Source organism: Epargyreus clarus, unplaced genomic scaffold (genome assembly GCF_041222505.1).
Source record: "Epargyreus clarus isolate Ecla_fem2 unplaced genomic scaffold, WU_Ecla_fem_2.2 ptg000012l, whole genome shotgun sequence".
Classification (NCBI taxonomy): Eukaryota; Metazoa; Arthropoda; class Insecta; order Lepidoptera; family Hesperiidae; genus Epargyreus; species Epargyreus clarus.
The window spans coordinates 7852-33197 of record NW_027332220.1 but is presented as its reverse complement, the minus strand read 5'-3'; the positions used below and the strand labels follow the sequence as shown (position 1 = coordinate 33197).

General features: G+C 40.1%; 2 protein-coding genes and 1 long non-coding RNA gene across 5 annotated transcripts; 1 reads left to right on the top strand and 2 right to left on the bottom strand.

Moving 5' to 3' along the window:
* Window positions 1-1123: 1123 nt before the first annotated feature.
* On the bottom strand, window positions 1124-5629 carry LOC140745991 (uncharacterized). Its single transcript, XR_012102736.1, has 3 exons — window positions 5524-5629; window positions 5046-5202; window positions 1124-2517 (listed from the first exon to the last, which is right to left on the bottom strand). It is a non-coding gene; the product is annotated as an uncharacterized LOC140745991 (long non-coding RNA).
* LOC140745990 (apolipophorin-3) lies at window positions 5480-14471 on the top strand. Its single transcript, XM_073077966.1, has 5 exons — window positions 5480-5631; window positions 10962-11192; window positions 11523-11729; window positions 12992-13150; window positions 14256-14471. The coding sequence occupies exons 2-5, from the start codon at window positions 11151-11153 to the stop codon at window positions 14403-14405; spliced, it is 558 nt and encodes a 185-aa protein (XP_072934067.1). The 5' UTR covers window positions 5480-5631; window positions 10962-11150; the 3' UTR covers window positions 14406-14471.
* Window positions 14472-15114: 643 nt separating this feature from the next.
* Window positions 15115-23875, bottom strand: LOC140745989 (uncharacterized). 3 transcript variants are annotated; one of them, XM_073077963.1, is made up of 9 exons: window positions 23426-23875; window positions 23068-23226; window positions 20981-21128; window positions 20389-20653; window positions 19647-19895; window positions 18792-18955; window positions 18293-18696; window positions 17564-17705; window positions 15115-17289 (listed from the first exon to the last, which is right to left on the bottom strand). In XM_073077963.1, the coding sequence occupies exons 2-9, from the start codon at window positions 23151-23153 to the stop codon at window positions 15772-15774; spliced, it is 2976 nt and encodes a 991-aa protein (XP_072934064.1). In that variant the 5' UTR covers window positions 23154-23226; window positions 23426-23875; the 3' UTR covers window positions 15115-15771. The 3 variants fall into 3 exon arrangements, with proteins under 3 accessions (XP_072934064.1, XP_072934065.1, XP_072934066.1); XM_073077964.1 differs by lacking the exon at window positions 23426-23875 and adding an exon at window positions 23335-23396; XM_073077965.1 differs by lacking the exon at window positions 23426-23875 and having other exon boundaries at window positions 20981-21123; window positions 23068-23314.
* Window positions 23876-25346: the final 1471 nt, after the last annotated feature.

Sequence of the window (25346 nt, the reverse complement as noted above, 5' to 3'; positions counted from 1 at the left end):
AAGCGTGTTTTTTAGTTTTTTGAACTATAATTATTTATTAATTTTTAGTATTTCTCGTTATAGCGACCACCATTATTCATCGTTTGTAAAAAAATCAAGTGTCTATCTAGTACGATTTAAGAGATAAAGCCCAACGACAGACGAACAGACCGCAGAGGGTTTCGTTTTAACCTTTGAGTACGGAATCCTAAAAATCATTCTACAAGAGCGCATTATAGATATGTTTCAGAACATTTGAGTTATAGGGAAATAACATTATTATTTTCTAAACTAAAAATCACGATATAAAAGTTACGCCTATTGAAACTAAATAGCAATAATTATTATTTGCAATCTAAAGTTGCGATGAACTTTGCTGAAGGTGTTTGAAAAATCTCGCCTCGAAAATCGTTAATCCAGAGGATGTTGATAAGGACAATGGTACAAAACTATTAATGTTTAAAATATTGAATTGTCATCGGTCCTTAATAAGTATGCCAAATTTCGAGTTAATCCGACGTTTTGAAGGGGGTTAAAATCATGTTCAAAGATTCCGTTACATACTAACATACCAACATACATACGTCTGAAGCTAATAAAAGCGTGTTAAAATAGTATTTGATCACCCTTTGATTTTCTGTATGAACCTCCTAAATAGTATAATAATAGTGTTGTCACAAAGGAACTTAGGTACTTACTTCAATTAATAGTTTAACTCATTGATTCATTGGCTTAACTACGTTCCGCGGCTTCCTTATTGTTATCTCTCAATCCGGCAGAGCATTCAGTAGCGGTTGACCACCAATACAATGCCAGAACACAATACACAATAGATACAATACTATTTTGGGACAAATTGTCCTTCAAATTGTGCAGCGTAGGGGAACCCGGTCTCAAATAAACAACGATTTATCGCGTATTTTATTATTCAGAAAATGATTACAACAGGTAAGTAGGATTCTAAGTACACAAAAATATAATACGAGACTTATAGACTTATTTTATGTAAGTGGCTATCAAGCATACAATGCACCTAGTGGCTATTGCCTCCGTGGACATCTGTAATCAACTCCAAGATCGGATTAGAGCCTCATCTATGGTCGGCCGCAAATGCGTCACTACCTTTGAAAACTACGAGTAGGATTGCCTCTGTTAAAATTAAATATGTATAAACTAGAGATGCGCCGGATAGTGGTTTCACCGAATAACCGAATACCGAATAATATTCGGTTTAACCTTTAAATAACCGAATATTCGGCCGAATTATTCGGTTTACCATTTCTTTATTGTCAATTTTAAAAACGCTTTAAATAAACGCTTTCTACACTTACAGCCCCACATTAGGATTCCCTGTATCGTGGGTGCCATGGACACACACACAAACACCCAGAAACATAAATCTAAATTCATCATTAAGCAATCTCTCTAGGCGGGGATTGAACCCGGGACCCTCTGCGCGTCAAACCGGCATGGTGACCGCTCCGCCACGCGGGTCGTCAATTTGCCAGTTATGTGTGTTCATTCACACTTTAAAATGTTGATTTGAGTTTTAAAAATTATTACTGATTTTAGGTTTAAAATAAATGTTGACTATACTAACTATAGATTAAGTAATAAATGTGTTGACTTGAGATTTCAAAATAAATGTGGATTTGAAGTTTAATGATTTTATTTTTTAGCTTCATTCAACATAATTCTTCATAGGATTTGAGTTTGACTTATAATATAACGTAAATCTTATATAAGAAGTTTTAGTCCTGTACAATGTCATGTATACAAGAAAATAGAAATACTCGAACCGAATATATTCGGCACTAAAACCGAATAATTACCGAATACGAATAGCAAAAAAGATGCCGAAACCGCCGAATACCGAATACCAAACGAATATTCGGCGCATCCCTAGTATAAACCTTTAGGTACCACACTCTTCAAACAAGCCACCTCTTTACGCTGCTGTTGTTGGGTAGACATGAGTGTGGCGGTGGTGGCCCGGAACTCAAAGTCCGACAAAGTGGACCTTCAAATTGTACATATTCATATAAAATATTGTTATATTATGCCATTACTAGTTTCGTATCTTTCGTCAAAAGTTCCATGTTATTTAGTTCGTTTTATCTGCTGTTTTATTTTTATATTATTGAAATACCGAACCTAATCAGTCATTAAAATATTTACTTAAAGCATAATTTTCGACTAACATCCTCAATAAGTGACGAACAAATGATGTTTGTAAAGCTGTCGCCAACCAGGCTATTAACTAAGCACGAAAACATAATTAAGTAATGATGAGATAATAAAATGACAAAGTAAATAAGTTTGTATATCGTTAATTTTCTACAAACTTGAACAAATTATTACTGTTTAAATAACTGATGAAACAATTGTAAATTACTGACTTAAATAGTAAACATTTTTATTTATGCTGCGTACATCAATCATTCGTAACTATATTTAGTTAATATTTACTTAATTAGTTGTCTCCGAAAGATAACAGAATCGCCTGTAGTCGAACTCCTTTAGAATCGGCTCCTCTGCCTGCAAAAAAGAAGTATATGTTATCGTAATATATAAATGTCATCCCTTTGTTATACCTTAAGCGACACAGAATGTTATCAGAACGCATCTATGATCGATTTATCTATAGACTAGATGTGGTCATTTGAATGTGGTAGAATCCTTTCTACTTCGACTCCGGAGATACCACCGCTACACCTATTTCTGCCTAGAACATCAGTGTTAAGCGCTGCCGTGTTCACCTTAGTCATCAAAAGTAGAAACGAATCTGTGGCCAATCTTAGGTAGGAATCTAATCATGTCTGAGGTTGAATACAGATGTCCATGGGCGGCAGTAGTAATTTTCTTATAATATAGGAGTAGCAGACTGGCATGCAATCCACCTGATGGTAAGCTACTGCCGCTCATGGACATCTGTAATCAACCTCAGATATGATTAGATATTCCTACCTGAGGTCGGCCACAGATGCGCCGCTACCCTTGAGAAGTAAGCTGGAACGCCTCGAAAACGTATGTTTCCCTTACCACACCCTTCAAACGAGAACACAGCAGTTCTTAACGCTTCTGTTATGGGACAGAAATAGGTGTGGCGGTGGTGCCGCTGGAGTCGAAGCACAAAGGTTCTACCACCTTCAACCCTTCTTCACCTTCACCTTATTCCTTATAAGTAGCAACGCATCTGTGGCCAATCTTAGGTAGCAATCTAATCTGATCTGGGGTTGACAGATGCCCATGGGTAGCAGTAGTCACTTACCATCAGGTTTGTTACTACAAAATTTAAAAACAATGTCTACTGCGTAGTCTGAGTAAGCCGTAACTTGGTAAATCCCACGAGTCACGACACATTGCAGCAAAACTAAGGCAAGTAGGTCTATTTTGTGGTTTCGTTGAATTGTGCGCAATACGAGTCATGGTTTAGTTTAATCAATTTATTTTCAATAAAATCACTTGAGAATTGAAAATGAAACACAAATCAATAATTACATATCAATGTATATTTTCAATATTTCCGTCTGCGCTCTACACTTTGACTTAAGATATTCTATGATTTAAGACAATTCTTTGATGAACGTTTTTTTTTATCGTAATGCATAAAATTGTTTCACTTATCCTTTTATTCCTTTGCAGAAACATATTTTAGGTTTTATTATCGTGTTTAAATCAGACAGACATGTATGACCTTTTTATATACATCTAAAACGCACACTTATTGTAATATATAATGCGCTATTGTAAACATGCATCATTTCGCTGACAAAATGTTTAATTTGCTTTGGTTTGGGTGCAACAACAATCAGCGAGCGTGGCGACGCTGCTGCGAGGCTTCCAGGGCTGGCTCGGATAGCGTTTCATTATTATGCAGTGAAACTAACAAAGTACACATTGTACACGATATTCACCGTCCGTCTTGTGGTCTCTACTAACTAATTGACTTGCAGCATGACAATGATACATGGGAAAAGACACTGTGTGGTAAATATACCTGCCATTTGTTTTGAGTAAATATCTACCCGAACTCTATTAGAACGGAGATTAAATGAATATGTTTGTTGTGTTGGTGCAAGTATATTTATTCTAGATTCATATATCTGAAACTCAGATGAGTTCTTGTTTCCATGGCACTAACATACAAGTAATCTTCATATTTATTATAGTGCATAATCAAATGTTATTACTATACTTGTTATTGTCAGTGAATATTAAGTAATATACACATAATTAGAATATCTTTGTAATACGTAAAATCTGAAACAAATATTGAACGAAAGAAATCTTTAATTCGGAATGTATTATATATTATACATACACAAAACAAAGATTTAACTTAAACGTTAAAAGAAACAAAGTAATACATATTATATATACATATTTGCATATAAGCAAGGTATCCGAAATATACAATTACACCGCATTAGGTAAATGCCGTGTCTCGCATCATGGCGCTGGTTTTCAGTTGGACCATAGGTAGAGTCAATGACTCACGCTCACGGGTCATTACGTGAAATAGGATTTGTCAAAGCCCAATACGAAATAAAGTCTGCTAGAATTAGTAAGAGGTTTATCCATTCAAAGATTATCGGATCATTAATTGGTAATATTGGGTGCAGGTCAGCGGTGGTCACCACACACGGCTCACGTGGCTACCGACTGAACACATCCAATGTCAGATAGACTACAATGCCTGCATATCAAAGCTAATCATAATAACATCATTATGTTATTTCATTCTATTAATGTACCTAATAATTACTGTGGGTTATCAAGAGCATTATTTATATATTTCGCTATTAATGGAAATTTATCCGATTTTATCTTTATCACATACTTATTGAAGGTCATCGTGGATTTTATTGTATGGATAATCTTAAGGTTCATGTAGCTTTTGTGTTATTGGAATAGAGCATGCAGTTCATCCGAAGATAAGTTGTCACTGTAGTACCTACGAGTATAGTGTACGTGATGATAGTCAAGTAGGATGAAACTTAAAATTTATGAATATACACGCAAGTAGTGTTGTCGTAAGGCAGGAATAAGTATGCGGTACTTACGAGTACGAGGCCCGGGTGACGTGTCAGTCTCTTCAAAATGCTTAAGCTCTTGTGTAAAGGTTTCAGAAACAATGTTCGTAGTTTATGCAGGTACCGACCGAAAGAATGGAAAATATTCGAAACTGCGAAGCGAATCTGCAGGTGTTGTCTAGTTTACCTGTACCGATAAATACAATTGAAGTATCAAAAAAAGTATCTTATTAAAATTATTGTCTGTCTTTCTGTTCGTTGCGGCTAACCTACAACATGGTTGGACTGATTTTGATGGAACTTTCCCGGGCAGTTTGCTGATGATACTTTTATATGAATATAAGAAGTAACTTAGGCTACATTTATTTTAGAATAAGAATAAGGGTTCTGCACAAAAAAAACATGAAATCCCCAGACTATTTACACATTTAAACGCAAATGAAACCGCAGGACACAACGTAGCAAATATAATAAAATGATCAGTAGCGGCCCTGGGGCGCTCCCTTACCGAGAACAATGGGCAGCGCGGAGCGGCGGCGGAGCTCTCGGCGCCTCACTCACCTGCGCTCGCCCGCGCTCTCTGCTACCTGCTACCACAACGCCCAGCGGACTCTCTGTAAGTACCACCTATTTATTTAACGGACACTTTCGGCCTTTACAACAACTTCGAAAAGTGTGCACTTCTTTTACCTATTTCTGCTTCTTAACAGTAGTGTCAATCGCTGCTGTGTTGTGGTTCGAAGGCTGTGTCAAGGGAGACATACTTTTCCCAGGCGTTCCAGCTTCGTCCTGAGGGGTGCATCTGTGGTCGACCGCAAGTAGGAATATCTAATATCTGGGGTTAATTAGTGATTACACATGTCCATGGACGGCAGTAGACACTTACCATCAGGTGCACTGCATGCTCGTCGGCTGCTCCCATATTATATAAAAACAAGTGCTTTGAGAAACCCAGTCGTAGGTAAAATACAAAGAGTAACTCCCGAGTCTAGCTTTGTTCCCAAAAGTGAGACGGACTTATGGACATATTCTACAAGGACGCATATTACTATATGTATACTATGCCTATTAGGTAATTATCATACTATCACGATATATTATTGTCCCACTTCTGGGCACGGTTGTCTTTTTATAGCGAGAAGTGTTTAGAGCGTGGTCCACCTCGCTGGCCAAGTGCAAATTTGTGGCCCTCGCACTCCGTTGAAAACGAATTTCAAGAATTCTCATGCGTGCGTGTTTCCTCCGTTTTTTCATCGTTATTGCGAGTGATAATAAATACATATAACTTTGAAAAAACAGGTTCTCGGATTCGAACCTCGGACCCCTGATTGAGAAGCCAAGTTTTAACCACTAGATTTGATAGCATATAATGATAACGTTAGAAATATATTCAAATTATTTAATTATGGTATTATTCTAATTAATTATTTTGTGCTATTTTCATGATATGTTATTTTTATAATAATAGGTATTCAATGTTCATTTATGGCATTATCACAGGCTGGTACGATTGTATGAGTCAGCATAAAAAGAAAAAGAATGCTTAAGAGCAACGTTAAGACGTTTGAGTTGTATTTTGCGCGAGAACAAAAATAGTTGTAAATTGGATCCAGAAATAGTTTTATTCTATTCATTTGAGAAGTGGAATAATCTAAAAGTATAATGTAGAGACTCTTTATTTGTTCAAGAAATAAATCAGATTTTTTTCAAAACGACAAATATTTTCCTCTCAGCATTTATGATACTTAGTGATAATAAATCTAAATTATAAATGGCAATGGATAAATAATTTCAGTGGGTACAGGTCAGGCCTTAATAGTCACCGGACAGTTTCTTGATAAAACTATGACTTGTGACCCGACGATAAAGATTAAACATTTATTTAAATATAATAATTTCCTTAGATACACGTTTTCGTCCGAAAATCTTTTCATCCTCTAAAATGTCGAAAATAAAATATACCCCTCATTATTAATTCTTATGTTAATATAATAGAAAAATATAAAATATACCCAAATAATATAGATTTTTATTCGTTTTCCAAAAAAACGAATTGTCTATTATGTACCTATATGTATCAGTAACTTTACAACTTTAATATAACGTTATGTAATTAGATGGACAATATAATGACTTGATACCATCGAACTGATCTGTTCGTGGAGACAAAAGCTTGTGAGAAAGCCTCTTCAATGGCTACTATTACACTATGAGGGCTTGAGCTTAGGGCACATTGCTTTTTCTTTCATAAGTCCAATACATTCTATATGGTAGAGCCAAAGCCAGACAGTGAACTTCAATAGTATGCTTTTAGTTTTTTTAACTTTGTAACTTTATTTGTATGTTGAATATAATTATAATATATTATACACATATAGTATGGCAGACGGCAGTAATGTGGCGAGCTCCGTAGAAGGTCCTCCGAACATACCGACTGGCCACTGCACGTGACACTCACCATATACGAGCAGAATATTACTGGGCATGTCATTGTTATTGTTATAAAACTATACCTAACACTATTTGTATTGTTATAACAGGAAAAACAAAATACAAGCCTACCTCAATGCAAATAGCAAACGTTAAAAGCTATGATGAAAGTTTCAAAGATAGTAAATTTTTCCAACAATAATTTCTAGCCCAACCATGCTATAAGATTCTTGTACAACATCATACTACAGGAACACATCGACACCCGTAAATAAGTACATAGGTGCGCCAATGGAACTGCCGCGCAAACGTCGGGGAGTGTTGCGTGCAGACCTACACATGTACGTTAGAATACTTTATATATCATTGGTAGGTATATCAAATATTAAACCTCTACAAGATAATAAAAAGGCAATAAAGAATAAGGAAACACTCCTCTATTTCTGCGTCTAACAGCCCGCACTTGGACTATGACCTACTCTGAATGGTCACATTTATTTTTGTTTTATTATATTTCTTCTAGAGGTCGAAACAAACGCTCTCTATCAACTTTATTCAAGAATCTTCAAATTTAAATTAGACTCCTGCGGCACCACCGCTATTATATATTTTTACTCTGTCCCTAGTCCCTACTAACAGAAGTGTTAAGCGCTGCCGCGTTCTGGCTCGAACGGCGTGGTAAGGAGACATGCTTTTCCGAGGCACTCCAGCTTAATCCTCAGGGGTAGCGGCGCATCTGTGGCGGCCATCTGTAGGAATCTAATCTTATTTCGGGTGGATTGCAAATATTCATGGGCGGCAGTAGCCATTTACCATCTGGTTGACTGAATGCTCGTTTGCTACTCCTATAATGTACAAAAAATCTGTTTCTTTGATCGCTCTAACTTAATAGCATTAACTTGATATGGTAAACAATATTTACGTAAACCAGAATGTTTTTAGTCCTTGCAACAGTGTTACAATTTCAAAGGTAGTGGATTTATCTTTATCGCAGTATATTTGTCATCTCGCCGGGTCCCAGGGGTCACACAGATGTTTACGGCCACAACTTGACAGAACTCAATAGTTGCTCGTAATTACCTACTTAAGGCAATTACTGACCACTGTTTATTTGCACACAGGCGGAGGTCGTGGCCCATTAGTCCGCAATTAGGGATCGTCGGAACCTATTATTCAATTCAGACGACAAGACTATGAATAACTTTTGGTTAAATTTATATTGTAGTGTAGAGTCGACGGGGGAGAGCTACTTCATGCGAAATATTGATTAGACGCATAGGGGTGACCTGCCTAACATAATATGCATAGGGTTTTATATTATTTTCAAATTCCCGGTAAGGGATATTTTAATACTTATTATTAAAAATAAGAGTATGTACTCTAGTGCCACTACAATGTTTGTTAAGTACAAATATTTTCTAATGATACTTCCGGAATGCCAGATTTATTTTGATGTTTTTCTGTTTGCGCGATTATTTTATCTTCGTAGGACGTCACACTATACCTTAAAATGTACAATTAGGCTTCATTTCCTTATAATCCTGAATTTTCCTGAAAATAATAAAAACGTTTCAATCATATATCATTCTAAAATTGTATGTATTATGTAAACAGAACATGAACATAAGTAAATGATAAAAAACATTTTAAATAATGGCTGTAGTATTTTTATTTGTATCCTATCAGCGCTGCGGACTTTGTGTTGCAGCTGTGTGATAGCATTCTACATGCAGGATGCTCCCTACTCTTACACTACTCTTACAACGGCAGACGCGAAACATTGGCCAAGTGCAAGTCGAACTCGCACACGGAAGGTTCCGTACCAATAATATTTTCATATTTTTTATTTTTAGTATTTGTTATTATAGCAGCCATTTAAATAAAAACATTGTGAAACTGTCTACCTATTACGGTTCAATAGATAAAGCAAAAAAAGTCGAAATTTTTCTTGTATAGCAACCCTCATTTAATTTCAACTTTTCATATTTTTAATATTTCTTGTTATAGCGGCCACCCTTATACATACTCTGTAAAAAATTAGGTGTCTATCTATTACGGTTCAGGAGATAGAGCCCTGTGGCAGGCGGACAGACAGCGGTGGCTTAGTAGTAATAGAGTTCCGTTCTTACCCTTTGGGTGCGGAATCCTAAAAACGAGTGTATACTTAAGATATTACAGATCCTATGATCTGTAATATCTTAAGTAACCAAAACTTAAACTTAAACTTAAAAAATCAAAAAGGAATCAAAATTTCGTTTGCTGGCGAAAACAGTAATTTATTAAAGAAATTTAAAATACCATCATTTTCTTACAATGCCGAGAAGTATTATAAAATGATGGAAATTATTTTGTTGATTGGCATTTAAAGTTAAAAGAATTAATTACTTTTCGTTTTCTTAATATATTCCTAACCCTAACTCATCTCACTGTAAGGTAAGTGGTATGAGTAGGTAGTAGGCATAGTGATAAAATAATTGAAGACCAATAGTAATGACAACTACATTTTGTAACCAGATAAGAAATAATAATGGTTACCTCTAGAGTGCTGACGTTATTCGAACAAACGGAATTGTGTACCTGTATTGTAATATAGTATTTAAAAGCAGCTCAGGTAATAACGCGCCGTGACGTCTATGCGCCTACCTGAACATTTTTTGAAATTTAGTTGCTTTATATTATTATTATGGTTGCTTTTGTGTTCATGCGCACCCTTCATATATCAAGTGCCCTAAACCGAAAAAAGCCAATTAGAATTCTGGTAGTTAAAGTTAGTTCGGTGTACGGTTTTAACAACAAAAGTAATATATTATTATAATAGGTATACCGGCATGGGTCCGCCCGCCCCCTTGCCCGCCCTTTGTTTCCCCAATACCCAATTTTAGGAAAAAACACTAGAAAGGAAGAAAATAATTTTATCATTTGTAAAGTCAAGTGAATTTGATATTATCTTGTCCTGTCAATATCACATATTTAAATTAAAGCGTTTGTATTTTTCATTGAAAATCTTATAAATGTTGGTATCTTAAAACGGTTAAATTGCCTAATCGTGGCATGGGAAATCTAAAAAAAAAATCCAAAACCATGATATTCCTTACATCTGTTAAAACGTCTTACGTCTGTCTTATATATATAAACCGTTGCAAAAAATAATATTTCCCCCGAAAAAAAGTATTTTCGAAAACAATTGCTACACATTTACTACTTACATTGCCTTCTAAGAGCAACAGGGCCTTTGTGTACGACGTTGAGGGACTTGAACAAAAATAGTAAGACACATTATGACATAAAACTAATAAGAGACCGCCCAAAATGTAATTCTATAGTACATGCCTTCACGAGGAATAGGTAAAGAAGATTGGAGATGCCGACGACGGCACCGAGAGTGGTGCAGAGGCCAGCTGACGAGAGCTGGCCGCGGCTCCCGGATGCAAGCGATACGCGGGTCAGGGCCGCGCTATCGCTGCCATTACCGCAGATTACCTCGTTACTAATGTGTTTGCTGTTTGTCCACCGCAGGGCGAAGGGCGCGTCGTGTTTGCCGAGTGCAGGAAAGTTTCGCGGATACCCGCCCCCCGCCGCCCCGCGCGCGCCCCGCGGACCAACCCCCCGCGGCATATAACGGCGCTGCCGCCCTAGCTCGCCACACTCGTCCCCGGCGCCTCTGCAACACACTGCCTGTTCAGCCCAGCTCTCACAGACATCACGATGGCCGCTAAATTCGTTGTTCTCGTCGCCTGCCTGGCTCTGGTAAGTTATCATTCAAGTAACCTCTAAAAATTCCAATAACAATCCTTTCATGATTAAAAAAAATCGAATATGTAGTCTAATATTTTATAATAGGATTTAACTTTTAAATTTATAACAGGACAGGACATAGAGATGCTCCAAATTTTCTAATGCAAATGTTTTTCCACCGGTCTAAATGTAAATTAAACATACCCAAAGATAATTCAGAATCAAAATCAGAAGACACTATAATAAACTAACAATGATCTAGTGCTTTCTCTAGCCATAAACATAGCGATAACCATGTTTAAGTTATAGTGATTGAATATTCTAACGATGTATTTGTGTCAGGCGTCCGGGCGTCTGGTGCGCCGCGACGCGCCCGCGCCGTGGCAGGAGCTGGAGAAGCACGTGCAGGACTTCCAGAAGACCTTCAGCGAGCAGCTCAACGCGCTGGTCAACTCCAAGAACACGCAGGAGGTCAACAAGGCGCTCAAGGAGAGCTCCGACTCCGTGCTGCAGCAACTGTCCTCCCTCTCCACCAGCTTGCAGGGCGCTGTAAGTATCCTAATACTTAATTCACCAACAAGCCAATTTTTTTTCTATAAGTATTGTGATAGCCGTGTGTAGTATAAATTTTAGCTTTTCGTGGGAATTTTCACACTTCAACGGGGAATTATGTACTGCCATGGGAGAACGCGACAATAGTTTATCAAGATACACCTGGGCAGCGCGGTGAATCATTTTCATGCTCTGGAAAAATAGAACTATGAATACTATACAAAGTCCTCCAAACGTTTTTACTCGTAGTAGTTATTAGACGGATATAAAAGACGTTAAGTATAATCCTACGGCTAGATTTAGACAGGATTCCAGCCTTATTTGGAGTATAGATGTCCACTAGCTGCAGTGATGACATAGCGCTCGCATGTTATTGTCTTCCTGCTCATTTACTACATTTTAAACTGAACATTATTTAACAATCATTGTGTAGTTTATTAAAAAACCTAACATTTTCTTGATTACTCAAAATTAAAACGAAAATTTACCCAATTAATTGAATAGATTTACAATATTGATAGCAACTAAAGCGACCTCCGAGAATAATTTTGTAAAACACAAAAATATTCCGATTTTCATATGACCAATAGTGCGGTCATATGTTTAGGTAGTCACAAAATTGGCAGTTACTTCTTGCGTTATCCGCGACCGCGACCGCGACCCCTGCCAAGGTCTAGATAACCAATTGCAAGCTAACGGTTATCGCCCGTACACCATCCCCGATATCGCAGCTTTATTCCACACATTTCTTTCGCTGATGATGTAACTTGGGAGTGATGATGTAAGAATAATCGAAATATGCTTGACGACACTTACGCGAAGTAGACAATAGGTTGAAAACTAAAAATAAGAAAAGATATTCATATTTTTGAAGCTAAGAAATATTTTTGAATAAGATTTACGATTAACTGTAGGGAAAAATAAGTTGTAGATGAATTATTATATTATTAGGCTCTAATCAAAGATAACGAAATTTTGGTACATTTCTGGAATTAACATGTTCAGATTTTGTTGTGATTCATTCATTATTTGAATAAAAATTACATTTAAGATATTGAAAAACGACAATAAAGAATTGTTTACATTTTTATATTTTTTAAACGACAATTTGTAAAGCTTCAGTCATACAAAAACGAGTATCAGTTTGGCCAAAGATCGAATCCTGAACCATTGCCTGATGCGATGGCGACACTTCCATTATGCGGGTCGGAAGTATTTGTATTCCGAATAAACGTAACGTTGTCCGTGTGTGCTTCCAGGTGAGCGACGCGAACGGCAAGGTGAAGGAGGCGCTGGAGCAGGCGCACGCCAACCTGCAGCACACCGCCGAGGAGCTCCGCAAGGCGCACCCCGAGGTGGAGCAGCAGGCCACCGCGCTGCGCGACAAGCTGCAAGTCGCCGTCCAGAATACCGTACAGGTACGCACCACATCAGACCTACCTAGGACCCTTGCAAGCAATGATTTGTTTAAAAAATTCAGTTAAAGTAGGAAATCCTTAAATCCAACAAAACTGTCCCTAATAATATGGCCACCCACGGTACATATAATAAATTATATAATATCGATATTTTTAAATAGCGTTTTACAACTGTCCATAACCCAAGCATCACAAATGGTTCTTACACATCTCTTTTGTGCCCGAAAAGCTATGATTGCTATTGCGAAGCTATGATCTACGGACTTAGAAACGACAGTGGTTCGACTCCGGCCGCACCACCGCCACACCTATTTCTGCCTCACAAAAGCATTGTTGAGCGCTGCTGTGTTCTGGTTTGAAGGATGTGATAAGGGAGACATACTTTTCCGAAGCGTTCCAGCTTAGCCCTCAGGGGTAGCGGCGCACCTGTGTCCGACACCAGGTAGGAATATCTAATCCAAATAAAAATTCAAACTAATACTGCTGCTCATGGGCATCTGTAAATAACCGCTGTTAAGATTAGATTCCTACTCGAGGTGACAAATGCGTTGCTACCCCAGGAACTAAGTGAAGAGGCCTCCGTATATCCGCGAAGTACGAGTATGTCTCTGTTACTACTCCTTTCAAATCAGAACACAGCAGCGTTTAATAGAGCTGTTGGGACTTTGACGCCGAAGATCACTGAGAGGGTATTAGTGTAAAGCATCGTGGTACTCCTTCTAAAGACATCGTGGCATGTTTCGAGGATCTTTTTTATTAGATTTTTACTCTCCGGGAATCTCTGTAATCTCGAGAAGAACACACTGATACTTCTTGCGTTACTCGGACCTTCGATAGAAACGAATATCTTTGTCCACAACAGATTGACATATTCTTGTGGTCGCAAACGCCGAGTTTGCGGTTTATCTAAATGACAAGCACTGAGAATTGTACAGTACAGTGCTAACAGAACCTTGTAGGTTCTTATTTCATTGAACATAAAAACAACCAATCACGAACCATATACATTAGACATCTCTTTAATAAGAGTTATATACCTATTTTCGTATAAATTATATCTTATACTGTCCATGGTTAAGTACTTATAAAAATTCTATCGTTACAGGAGACCCAGAAGCTCGCCAAGGAAGTAGGCGCCAACTTGGAAGAGACCAACAAGAAGCTGGCTCCCAAGATCAAGGAGGCCTACGACGACTTCGTGAAGCAGGCCGAGGAGATCCAGAAGAAGCTGCACGAAGCCGCCAGCAAGCAGTAAACCACGTCACCGTTATCATAATGTGATATACTGATTAATAAACCTAGAGATGTATTTTTATAAAAAGGTATTTTATTGTCGTCAACCCTTTACTGTCTCCTGTCTAAAGGGCACGGGACTTCTCTCAGAGTGAAAGGGTTTTAATTGATGGCCAAATGCGGCAATCCGCACTATATACCAATCCAACTTTACATAATTATATTATAGAAAGTTATTGACAAAATTAATAACTTTCAGGCGCGTAGTGCACGCCTCACGACTTCACGATGTTTCCCTTCAACATTAAAACAAGAGATAATTTCTATACTAATACTCACATAACTTGGAAAAATTAGAGTGGCATGCTCGGGATTTAAACCTTGAACCCACAGACTGAGTGGCAGACTATCGAACCACTGGCTAGGCTTCATTCAAATGTTCATATGACTCCTGCCGTGACTGTTATCAACCCCAGATAGGATTACATATTCCTGCCTCAGGTCGGCCACAGGTGCGCCGCTAACCCTGAGGGCTAAGCTGGGACGCTTCGAAAAATTTGTGTACCTTCCTTACCACACCCTCCAAACTAGAACACAGCAGCGTTAAACACTGCTGTTATTAGGAAGTAATAGATGTCACCGGAGACGAACCCAAGGTCGTTTCTAAGTCTGTAGATATATTTAAAGCTTTTGGGGCACAACAGAGATGTGTGAGAACCATTTATGGTGCTTGGGTTATGGACAGTTGTAAACCGCTATTTAAAAATATCGAATATTAACTTATATGTATGAATAATTTGGGAGCTTTGCATATTTGTTAAGGAATATCCAGAATATTTAAAAATCCACGAGCAAATTGTAAGCATGAGTGTAACAGCTAGAAATAAATTCAAACTGTATTTGCCATAAAGCAAATTAAAATTGTTTAGTAGAAATGCGTATATAAGCGGTATAAAATTTTATAATAAACTACCTACGAAATAATTTTAAAGAATTGACTCCTTATACATTTAAAAATAAAATATTTGACTGGCACCTTAATAAGTGTTTATACGTGTTAGGCGAATACTTTGCATACAAGGAAAATAGTCATGTAACAGAGAAACACGGAAAATAGTATCTAATCAGCTGTTATATTGACTTATTTATTAACATTGACATATAATTTTACTTTGTTAAGTATTTTTAAATTAGATTAAATATATGTAATATTTATATATTATACAAAATAACAGAATAATTGCTGTAAACTAAAATAATTATTATGAAATTGACATTGCACACTATTCTGATAGTAGAACGTAAGAATATGTAAAATATTTGTTACCATTTATCATAACTACATTCTGGCAATACATATTTTCATTTCATTACGGCATTAGGCTTGGTTAACAATGATAATTGACTGCGTGAGCGGTATCTGCATTTATTGCAGTATTGGCGACTGCGAGGACTGGAGCGTTTGGAGTGGAGCCGTCTCCACTGTCAGGGAGTTCTATCTGAGGGAGAGCGGTGGGGGCGGTGGGGGCGGCGGGGAGAGCGGGCGCGACGGGGGCGCGCGGGCGGCGCGCGCGCAGCACGGCGTCGCGCACGCGGTCCCACACGAGCGGGTCGTCGGCGTGCACGTACGTGTTAGTGATTAGATACGCGCGCAGCTCCGGGTCCGCCTTCGCAGCGCACAGCACGTCGCCGCGCAGCAGCAGGATCACGCGGTCCAGCGCGTGCGCCGCGCGGAACTCCGCCCTGCCCCAATTCGACTCGAGGAATTGCCGCGACAGCACGACGATCGTCCGCCGCGACTCGCTCACCGAGCGGGCGATCTGCTCCGGGATCATCCCGCCGATCTCCCAGTCGCGGTAGTGCAGACACAGTTGCAGCGGCCGGCGCCCGCCCTCGAGCCGCGGCACGAGCTCGTCCTGCACGAAGTCGTCGTCGTGGTGCGAAAACGACACAAACGCATCGTAGCTCTGCTGCAGTTCAGCGGGATCCGGAGGTTCTTCGAACAGAAAGTCAAGCACCTCGTACCTGCGTAGGACGAGCCGGATTTCCTTAGAGTATCGGAAAGCGAGCGCGCCGAGAGTGGCCAGCGTCAGCCCGACCGCGGCCAACGTGCCGCCGAGCACGGTGGCATCGCGCATCGAACACAGTCGCGCGGCGGACAAACCCATCACAAGTTCGCCGTTATGACACAGTATTTTCGCGCCGTCTTTCAATTGCTTCCAGTGTCTCTTAAGGGCCGCAATGGAGTCTCGATGTCCGCAGTCACAGTCGAATCGGTTTCCGGCAAGTCGAATCGTAGCGTTCGTCTCGAGCAGAGAGATCGGTGCGATGCTCAAGTTGTTGTTTCTGAGATCTACTGTTAGGTCGTCGAAGGGCCTGAGGGCCTTGGGCGCGACCGTCAGTCCGAGTCCGGAGAGGTCGACGAGGCGAACCACTGACGGCAACGTAGCGAGGTCGTCGGGGACGATGTGGAGACGCAGTTGCACGGCGGTGGCTCCCAGCGGCGCGAGTGGCGGCAGCTGGCGCGGAGTGGTGGGACAGTCCAGCTCGAGCCGCGCGGTGGCGGGCCGCAGCGCGCAGGCGCAGCGCGCGGGGCAGGCGGGCGCGCCCAGCGTGCAGGACAGCGCGGCGGCCGACACGTTGTTTAAATGTTCGCGGTGCAGCGAGGCAGGAGCGGCGCACTGCGCATCTTCTAAGTGGAAACGTCTGGCGAAATGGGGCTGCCTGAGTGCTCTCACGAAATTATATAAGTTGCAGTCGCAGTTGAACGGATTGTTGTTTAGTCGGAACGAAGCTTTTTTTGACTTTGGGTCGAGGTTTGCCAGGCTGTCAGCGAGAGACAACTTTGAGATGTTATTGTGTTCCAAATTAAATACAGCAGTGCGAATAAAATTTAACTCAAAATTCTGCAAAAGAAAATCAATATTATTTATTGTTCAATTTCAAGTTGCCAATGACACTAGTTTTAGGGTTTACAAAATGTATTAGTGTGGGTTGCATGATATATTATATTTATATAACAATAACTTTGACGGCAGTGATGGAACGTAACGTTTCTGTGTTTTTTTTGTTACCATTATTTATTTGTTACCATTTAGTCGACATCGACAGCTGATATGGAAGTTGACAAAAAGAATAACTTTATACGTTTTACGTTTTATAGGTTTATGCGTCACTTACTGATAACTGCGTAATGTTGTTATGGGAGAGGTCGACACTGGTCAGGCTCATGAAGCGCAGGTAGGTGAGCAAGCTGGCGCTCGTCAGCCCGTTGTTGGCTGCCCACAGCTGCTCCAAGGAGTGTAACGGTGCCAATAGTTTTCTACACAACATATCTATATTGAATACTTGTATAGAGAACGTTATAGCGTTCTGGTCGGCATGTCCCTATTACAGGCAGTTAATGTAAGTTATAAGGTCATCAACAATTCCAATTTTATATCAATATTTTTAAACGATTTCGGAAACCGTTCTGTGTTCGCCAGTATATTTTTTGTCAAATAATTCGTTATAGTAAAATTTATTTTTATCTAAGTAGTTTACTACTTAGATATAAAATTTAACTCCACATTTATCCAAAAAATATCTAAGTAGTAGTTTACTAATTTAAAAATATCTAAGTAGTAGTTCACTACTTACATATTTTTTGGATGACTAAAAGAATTATAATTGGAATGTCTTGGATTCGTGTTTGATTTAGGTTTGATTAGGTACATAATATTAGATATGAATTAGGTATAAAATAGGGGTAGGATGGCTCTTAATTTACTATAAATTAATACCCCTATCAGATAAGAACACGACCTCGACTGAACAGATCAAGAAACTCTGCGGTTTTATCTTTTATTTTATTCGGAGATAAAGGTACAATATCACCTAACATGATAATATTATGCAGTCGATACTTACGGGTTCAGCATCTTAAGCTTATTGTGTGATAAGTTAAGCTCTTCTAGAAAGAAGAGGTTCTTAAATATATCGGTCGGCAGGAATTGAAGACTATTTTCGCTCAAATCGAGCTCCTTCAAGCGTCTTGCCACCGCGAACAGATTGTGCGGCAACGTGGTCAGGCGGTTCCGCGCCAGCACCAGGAGGCTCAGGGCCGGCTGCTGGGAGAGCAGCTGCGCGGGCAGCTCGGCCAGCCGGTTGTCCTTCAGCGACAACGTGACGAGCGCCCGCGAGCCGCGCAGCAGCCGCTCCGGCACCGCGCGCGCGCCGCACGCGATCAGCTCCAGCACGCGGAGCTGGCGGAAACCCGAGAACGTTTCGGGTTCCAGGCTAAGCTCTGACATGTTCTCGTTGCTAAATGTTATCTGAAAGTTTACATTCGGTTTAACCTGTTGAAATATTGAGTTATTTCATCTGTATTTTTGGGAACGAATGAAGTAACCATAAAGGAGGAGCTCACCGTTTTCAGGAATTGAAGGTGGCGCAACGCCTCGCGAGGTAAGTATTGCAGTTGAAGGTCGACCAATTCTAGCTCCACTAATTGTGTTGTTGCAAGTAGCAAAGTACTGGGCACCGACTTCAATGCTTTAGAGTTCAAATGCAATTTTTCCAAATTGATCAGATCTGTCGAAAAATATACATATTGTAGCTATGACCAGCAGCGCCTGTGACTTTGTTCGTGAGGAATTATGATATAACACCATGCATTCAGTTCAAGGCAGTGATAGCCTAGTGGTTAAGAAACTCGGCCTCTCCATCGAGGGGTTCAAGTCTCAGGCACGCACCTTTGATTTTTCAAAGTTATGTACTTACGTATTAGAAATTAATTATCACTTGCTAAACGGTGAATGAAAACATCGTGACGAAACCTGCATACCTGAGAGACTTATATAAAAATAAATATAGTTCAAAAACCTAAAAAAACTCGCCTTTATGATAAAATCAAAAACTAAAAAGTAGAAAATAATTTTCAATCTAAGAATCAATTAAGGAACAGCAAATAGTATAATTGTGAAAAAAGCGTGGGGTGCTCCATTTATCAGGTTCGAAAAGCGCCCCACACTTTTTCCACAATTATACTATTTGCTATTATAGGTAAGTTATGCCCAGTACTATCGATGTATAGACTATAGACACGAGAAGCTTACATTCTTATTGTATGTATAGATTACTAACCATTGCTTTTATCTTTTTGTTCATTATAATTTGTTTATGAAACAGATTTAGTCCGATAAATTAAGTATCTACGGTTACTTAAACAACTAGACAGTTTGTTAGTTAGTTCTATAAGTACCTATATATATCTATATATTACTTTCGAATGCCCCCTCGTTAATTTTTTCAATCGATTGACCTCCCAGCCTAAGGCTCCGTAGATTCGACAGCCCCTCGAAGGCTCGCGCGGGAACCTCGACGAGGCCATTTAACTCCAGTTTCTGTAGACGCCCCAGCGCAGGAGGCCAGCGCCCCGTCAGCCGCGGCACGTTCTGGACGATCAGCCCGCGCAGCTCCGGCAGGACGCCCAGCGCCGCGTACGGCACCACTGTTGTACTCGTTGCATTGGCTGCATAAATATTGAAGTTTTATTGAAAATATTCAGTTATTTGAAGATGATAGAACCCTTTGTGGTTCAACTCCGGTAGCAGCATCGCCACACCTATTTCTGCCTAATAATAACAGTAGTGTTAGGCGCTGCTGTTTTCTGGTTTGAAGGGTGTGGTAAGGGAGACTTTTCTGAGGTATTCCAGCTTAGTCCCGAGGGGTAGCGGCGCATCTGTGACCGACCTAAGGTATAAATATCGAATGCTATCTGGGGCTGATTACAGATGCCCATGGGCGGCAGTAGCCACTTTCCATCAGGTAGATTGCCTGCTGGTATGCTATTCCTATATTATATAAGAAAAAAGTTATGTGGCGACTTTCAATATCTTGAACAAGTTACAAACTTTAACTAAACTTTCAAACTGGAAATATATGTATAATAAGTCGATCGTTTCACTAATGTGGTTCATTCACACCTTTAGTGGTTAAATTAAATACAGGGAAATACAACTAACTTTCGTAAGAGATAAACAAATAACTGGCATTGAGGCCGTCGACGTGTTCGGGGCGTAGCTCGTTGGGCACTTGAGAGAGTCGCAGGTCGGCGCAGCGGCCGCCGGGCAGCGCCGGCACGCAGCGCAGCGGCTCGTGCAGCTCGCACCGCTCCACCACCAGCAGCGGCAGCCAGGGCGGCGGCCCGCCCGCGCCCGCCCACACCGCCGCCACCACCCGCTGCACCTCCTCGCACCGGAACCGCCCGGCACCACCACCGCTGCCCGGCTGTGCAACAGATGTCACCATCGTTCATCTCATCTCGTGCGATACGCACCCGCGTTTCTCTCAATGGGGATAAGTAAATTTAATCGCTCTGCCCTTCACCTTCGTGAACTACGGATACCTAAGTGCGTATTGATCTGCTTTTAATCACTGAAGGCAGGTAATTATTATGTAAGTATTTCTATCTAAGTATATTATACAATTTATAGGCGAAGTCTCGGATTTGCACTAAGGTTACACTGGCAACATTCAACCTTATCTATGCTAACATTATCTACTTAAATGTCGAAAGATGCCTTACTCATTCCGTTGCTCGTATGTAAAGCGTACCTCGCATTCGATTTCGATGGTTGTGCAGCGACTGGAGGAGAGCGTGAGGCGGCCGGCGGGCAGCGAGCAGCGCAGGCGCAGAACCTCCATGACCGGTACGCGCTCGCAGCCGAGCTCCGTCAATACGCTGGTATTTACGCCGTCTGAACTAAACAAGAAACGGATATATATTTGCCGGGATACGAGATATCCGACTAAACATAAACAATAATAACAATAGCGCCGCACTAGTAAGGTAAGGTTGCGCAAGTGTTGCATCGCTGTAGCGCCTAAATCGTACCACGACAATGTCGTTTATCTACAAGAAGAAACGTCTGATAACTATGCAGATGCTGTGGAGTATGGACATAAAACATTGAATTGTCCGAATAAATTTAAAGTCAAAGTAAAGCAGGCTGGACTCATATTGAAGCGATATTTCTAATGGTGTAGAATGAGCATTAACTAAAATTACGGTTATTTTAGCTAAGCAACGCACAAAACGTTTTGGTCTTTCCTGACGATGGCCATTGTTCCGTTTCAATGTCGCCCTTTAGGTTCAGCGGTACCTAAGTACAGAAGATGGTTAAAAATGGGCCAGGGTAATAAACGTCTCTACGCAGCGCCGAGGACGGCCACCAGGGGGGTTTTAGTGTGGTAAAAGTCCCACATAGTGAATGCAATCCCGACTCGAGATCGTAAAGTCGAGATTTTTTTAACTAGACGGGATCCCGAGATTTTCGGGATCTCGTCTAGTTAAAAAAAATACATCACTGTAAACGATGAAAACTGCTTGTTGGTTATAGTCAGTTTGGAAACAAAAGCCTTTATCCTTTAATTTAACTAAAGTAACGAAATAATTAACAGTTTTACTAAAATAATCAAAGCAAGGTATAGTATAGTTAAAGATTAAAAAGTAGTTATGGGTGATTTTTAAAATAACTTCTTAAAAAACAAAGTGTATCAAGTGTACTATCTGCCAACCGGCATCTAATATCCCTTGCAATGTAGCCATTTGCTGAGAAGGACCTCTCCGACTCAACACTGGTTGGCAACAGCGTGATTAAGCAATTATATTATTATTGTATACAAAGTGCAAATATCCTCCCCTTGGTCCCCCACACTCAAAAAAATCCATTTCTTTTTTATAACTGACTCTTATTTATCTAAGCTTGTGGATCTGGATACATGTGTGAAATCAATTTTAGACGCTCCCAGAGTTTCTTCTAATTCCCGTTGAAGTGAAGGATTACTTTGTGTAGCAGTAGAACTTAAATTTAAATCCTCTGCAATACAAAGTGACAAATCATCTTCGTTTAATTCTGTCGAATTAATAGCTACTTGGTTTGGTTCTTTAGTATATAATCGTATGATTAAACTTTTTAATTTCTTTCCTTATGAGATATTTACTTGTCAATTGGAAAGTCTCGTCGCCTTTCCATTGCTCCAAATCGTCTTGATAATTATGCGGATATTTAAAATATAACAACGCTGCAGTTGCTTTTATGCGACGCTCGGAGATACGATTGACCATCGAAGATACCAACTTTTCTGAAAAAGGAGTTTTAAGGTCTTCCTAGTTTTCGAATCATGAAACGCAATGTATGTTATGCACTGACGAAATCAGTATCTCGACGGCATAGTACCTCAATAGTTAATTTTACTGGCTGAAATGTATTTTCCAAATCGATAAAGACAGCATGTTATTCAGCTGTGAAAAAATAGTCTGAATTGGAACTGAGTGAGAGGTCAATTAGGGTCTTAGCTACACACTGCTTTACTCTATTGTATGTAGTTATCATGTTGCATAGGCTAGACCAACGTGTCTTGCAGTCAAGAGCCAGTTGAATTGTTTTGCGGATGTGTGTAACATCGCTGACCATTGCCGCCTAATACCGTAAAGAAGTTTTACTTAGTTAGTAAAAATTAAAAGCCACTGACTTACTGACTTCGTAACTCTTGTAATATTTTAATCTTAGGATTATCGAGTCGGTGGACTGCGAGTTAATACTAATACAACTACCAATAGGCTACTAAATTTAGTGCTTAAATTTTGAATTGCTACGCGGGCACTATACTTGCGGTAATGAATGGTGCTACAATCTTACCGCTTAAGAGTTTGCGCAGTCGGCGACTGCACGAGCGTGACCGCTTGCATCGCCACCAGCGCCAGCGCTTCCAGCCAGCGCCGCATGTCGCTGTCGCTGCTCCTTCGATCTGCTGCGTGCTGCTTCACGCCGCTTGTCTCCGCTGTGTCTTCCTTCACCCTGGATCGCCGTTATTTATTTATTTTATTTATTTGCACTTAATTATACCTTGAATAACAATGGTACAAAAGGTGTGCTTAACGCTAGAAGCATTCTCTGCTAGTCTACCTTTAGTCTAAGCAGAAAACGTGCAATAATATTAAAAATTGAATGATATATGACACCGCTGCAGACTGTGGACATTTTAAACAATCTTTACCTGTTTACAATAAAGTATAAATTAGGTAAACTTATTTTATGTATATTTTAAATATGACTCAATTAGTGGCAAACCACATGAGTATCAAAAGTAAAATACGTCGCGTTGAAGTGCCTACGTCTAACAGGAAACTAATATATTTAATTGCTCAAGTGCATATCCAATAAATAAACTATTGTACCTGTTACCTTATTTAATACTAGCTGTGCTCCGCAGTTTCACCCGCGTTAAAAAGAAATTAACAATATCATAAACAAGAAAAATCATCAAGACTAAATGATCTTTGTAATGGGCCTTCTAGAGCCATGATTTAATTTCGAGGTCTTCCTTTAGGATATACACGTAAAATAATACAAAAACGCTATTTTAGCCCCCTAAATGTGTTGCCTTTGGTGAACCGTCCCCTTCGTTCCCGAAAAGCTACACCTCTGTTATGCCGCTAAATTACAATACAAGAAATAGTCTCTATAACTCTTCGATCACTAATAAGAACTAGATACACAATCAGCGACAAAAAAATGGCGCGACGAAAAGAGCACCCAAATAGATATTTGGGTGCGCTTTTAGGTTAGTAGTGTTTGAACGTTCGGAGAATAAACATGCCTCAGTGCTCGTTCAAAACTGCAAAAATCACACGTCTAGTACGCTAACAAATGATGGAATATCGTATTTTCGGTAAGTATTATTATTATAAGTAGGTAATTGCTATCACTCAATTATAAATACTGCTATTTCGTTCGTAAATAATTTATTTTTAAGTTTTAAAAATTATCAACAAAAATCAACAGAATGTATAAACCATTTAAATTGTAAAGTCTGTTACTAAACGTACAATTCTTACTATTGCAAGCCCACTTGATTTGTTCGGGTTACATGGTGACTCTGTTCTAACTTGAATGGAGACGCTATTGTTTTATATTTTTTTCTTTTTGACGTGACAACGTCTTAAATTAGGTTGCGGCTGGGAGTCACTTATGAAAAAGTGTAACGCCCGGTAACGTTACGATGAGTCACCGAACGAGAGAGAGGCCCGCCGAATGCCTTGCGTCTCTCTCCCACTCAACAATGATCGGTTATGTTAAAATTTTGGTTGGTTGGTTGGTTGGTTGGTTGGTTGGTTGGTTGGTTGGTTGGTTGGTTGGTTGGTTGGTTGGTTGGTTGGTTGGTTGGTTGGTTGGTTGGTTGGTTGGTTGGTTGGTTGGTTGGTTGGTTGGTTGGTTGGTTGGTTGGTTGGTTGGTTGGTTGGTTGGTTGGTTGGTTGGTTGGTTGGTTGGTTGGTTGGTTGGTTGGTTGGTTGGTTGGTTGGTTGGTTGGTTGGTTGGTTGGTTGGTTGGTTGGTTGGTTGGTTGGTTGGTTGGTTGGTTGGTTGGTTGGTTGGTTGGTTGGTTGGTTGGTTGGTTGGTTGGTTGGTTGGTTGGTTGGTTGGTTGGTTGGTTGGTTGGTTGGTTGGTTGGTTGGTTGGTTGGTTGGTTGGTTGGTTGGTTGGTTGGTTGGTTGGTTGGTTGGTTGGTTGGTTGGTTGGTTGGTTGGTTGGTTGGTTGGTTGGTTGGTTGGTTGGTTGGTTGGTTGGTTGGTTGGTTGGTTGGTTGGTTGGTTGGTTGGTTGGTTGGTTGGTTGGTTGGTTGGTTGGTTGGTTGGTTGGTTGGTTGGTTGGTTGGTTGGTTGGTTGGTTGGTTGGTTGGTTGGTTGGTTGGTTGGTTGGTTGGTTGGTTGGTTGGTTGGTTGGTTGGTTGGTTGGTTGGTTGGTTGGTTGGTTGGTTGGTTGGTTGGTTGGTTGGTTGGTTGGTTGGTTGGTTGGTTGGTTGGTTGGTTGGTTGGTTGGTTGGTTGGTTGGTTGGTTGGTTGGTTGGTTGGTTGGTTGGTTGGTTGGTTGGTTGGTTGGTTGGTTGGTTGGTTGGTTGGTTGGTTGGTTGGTTGGTTG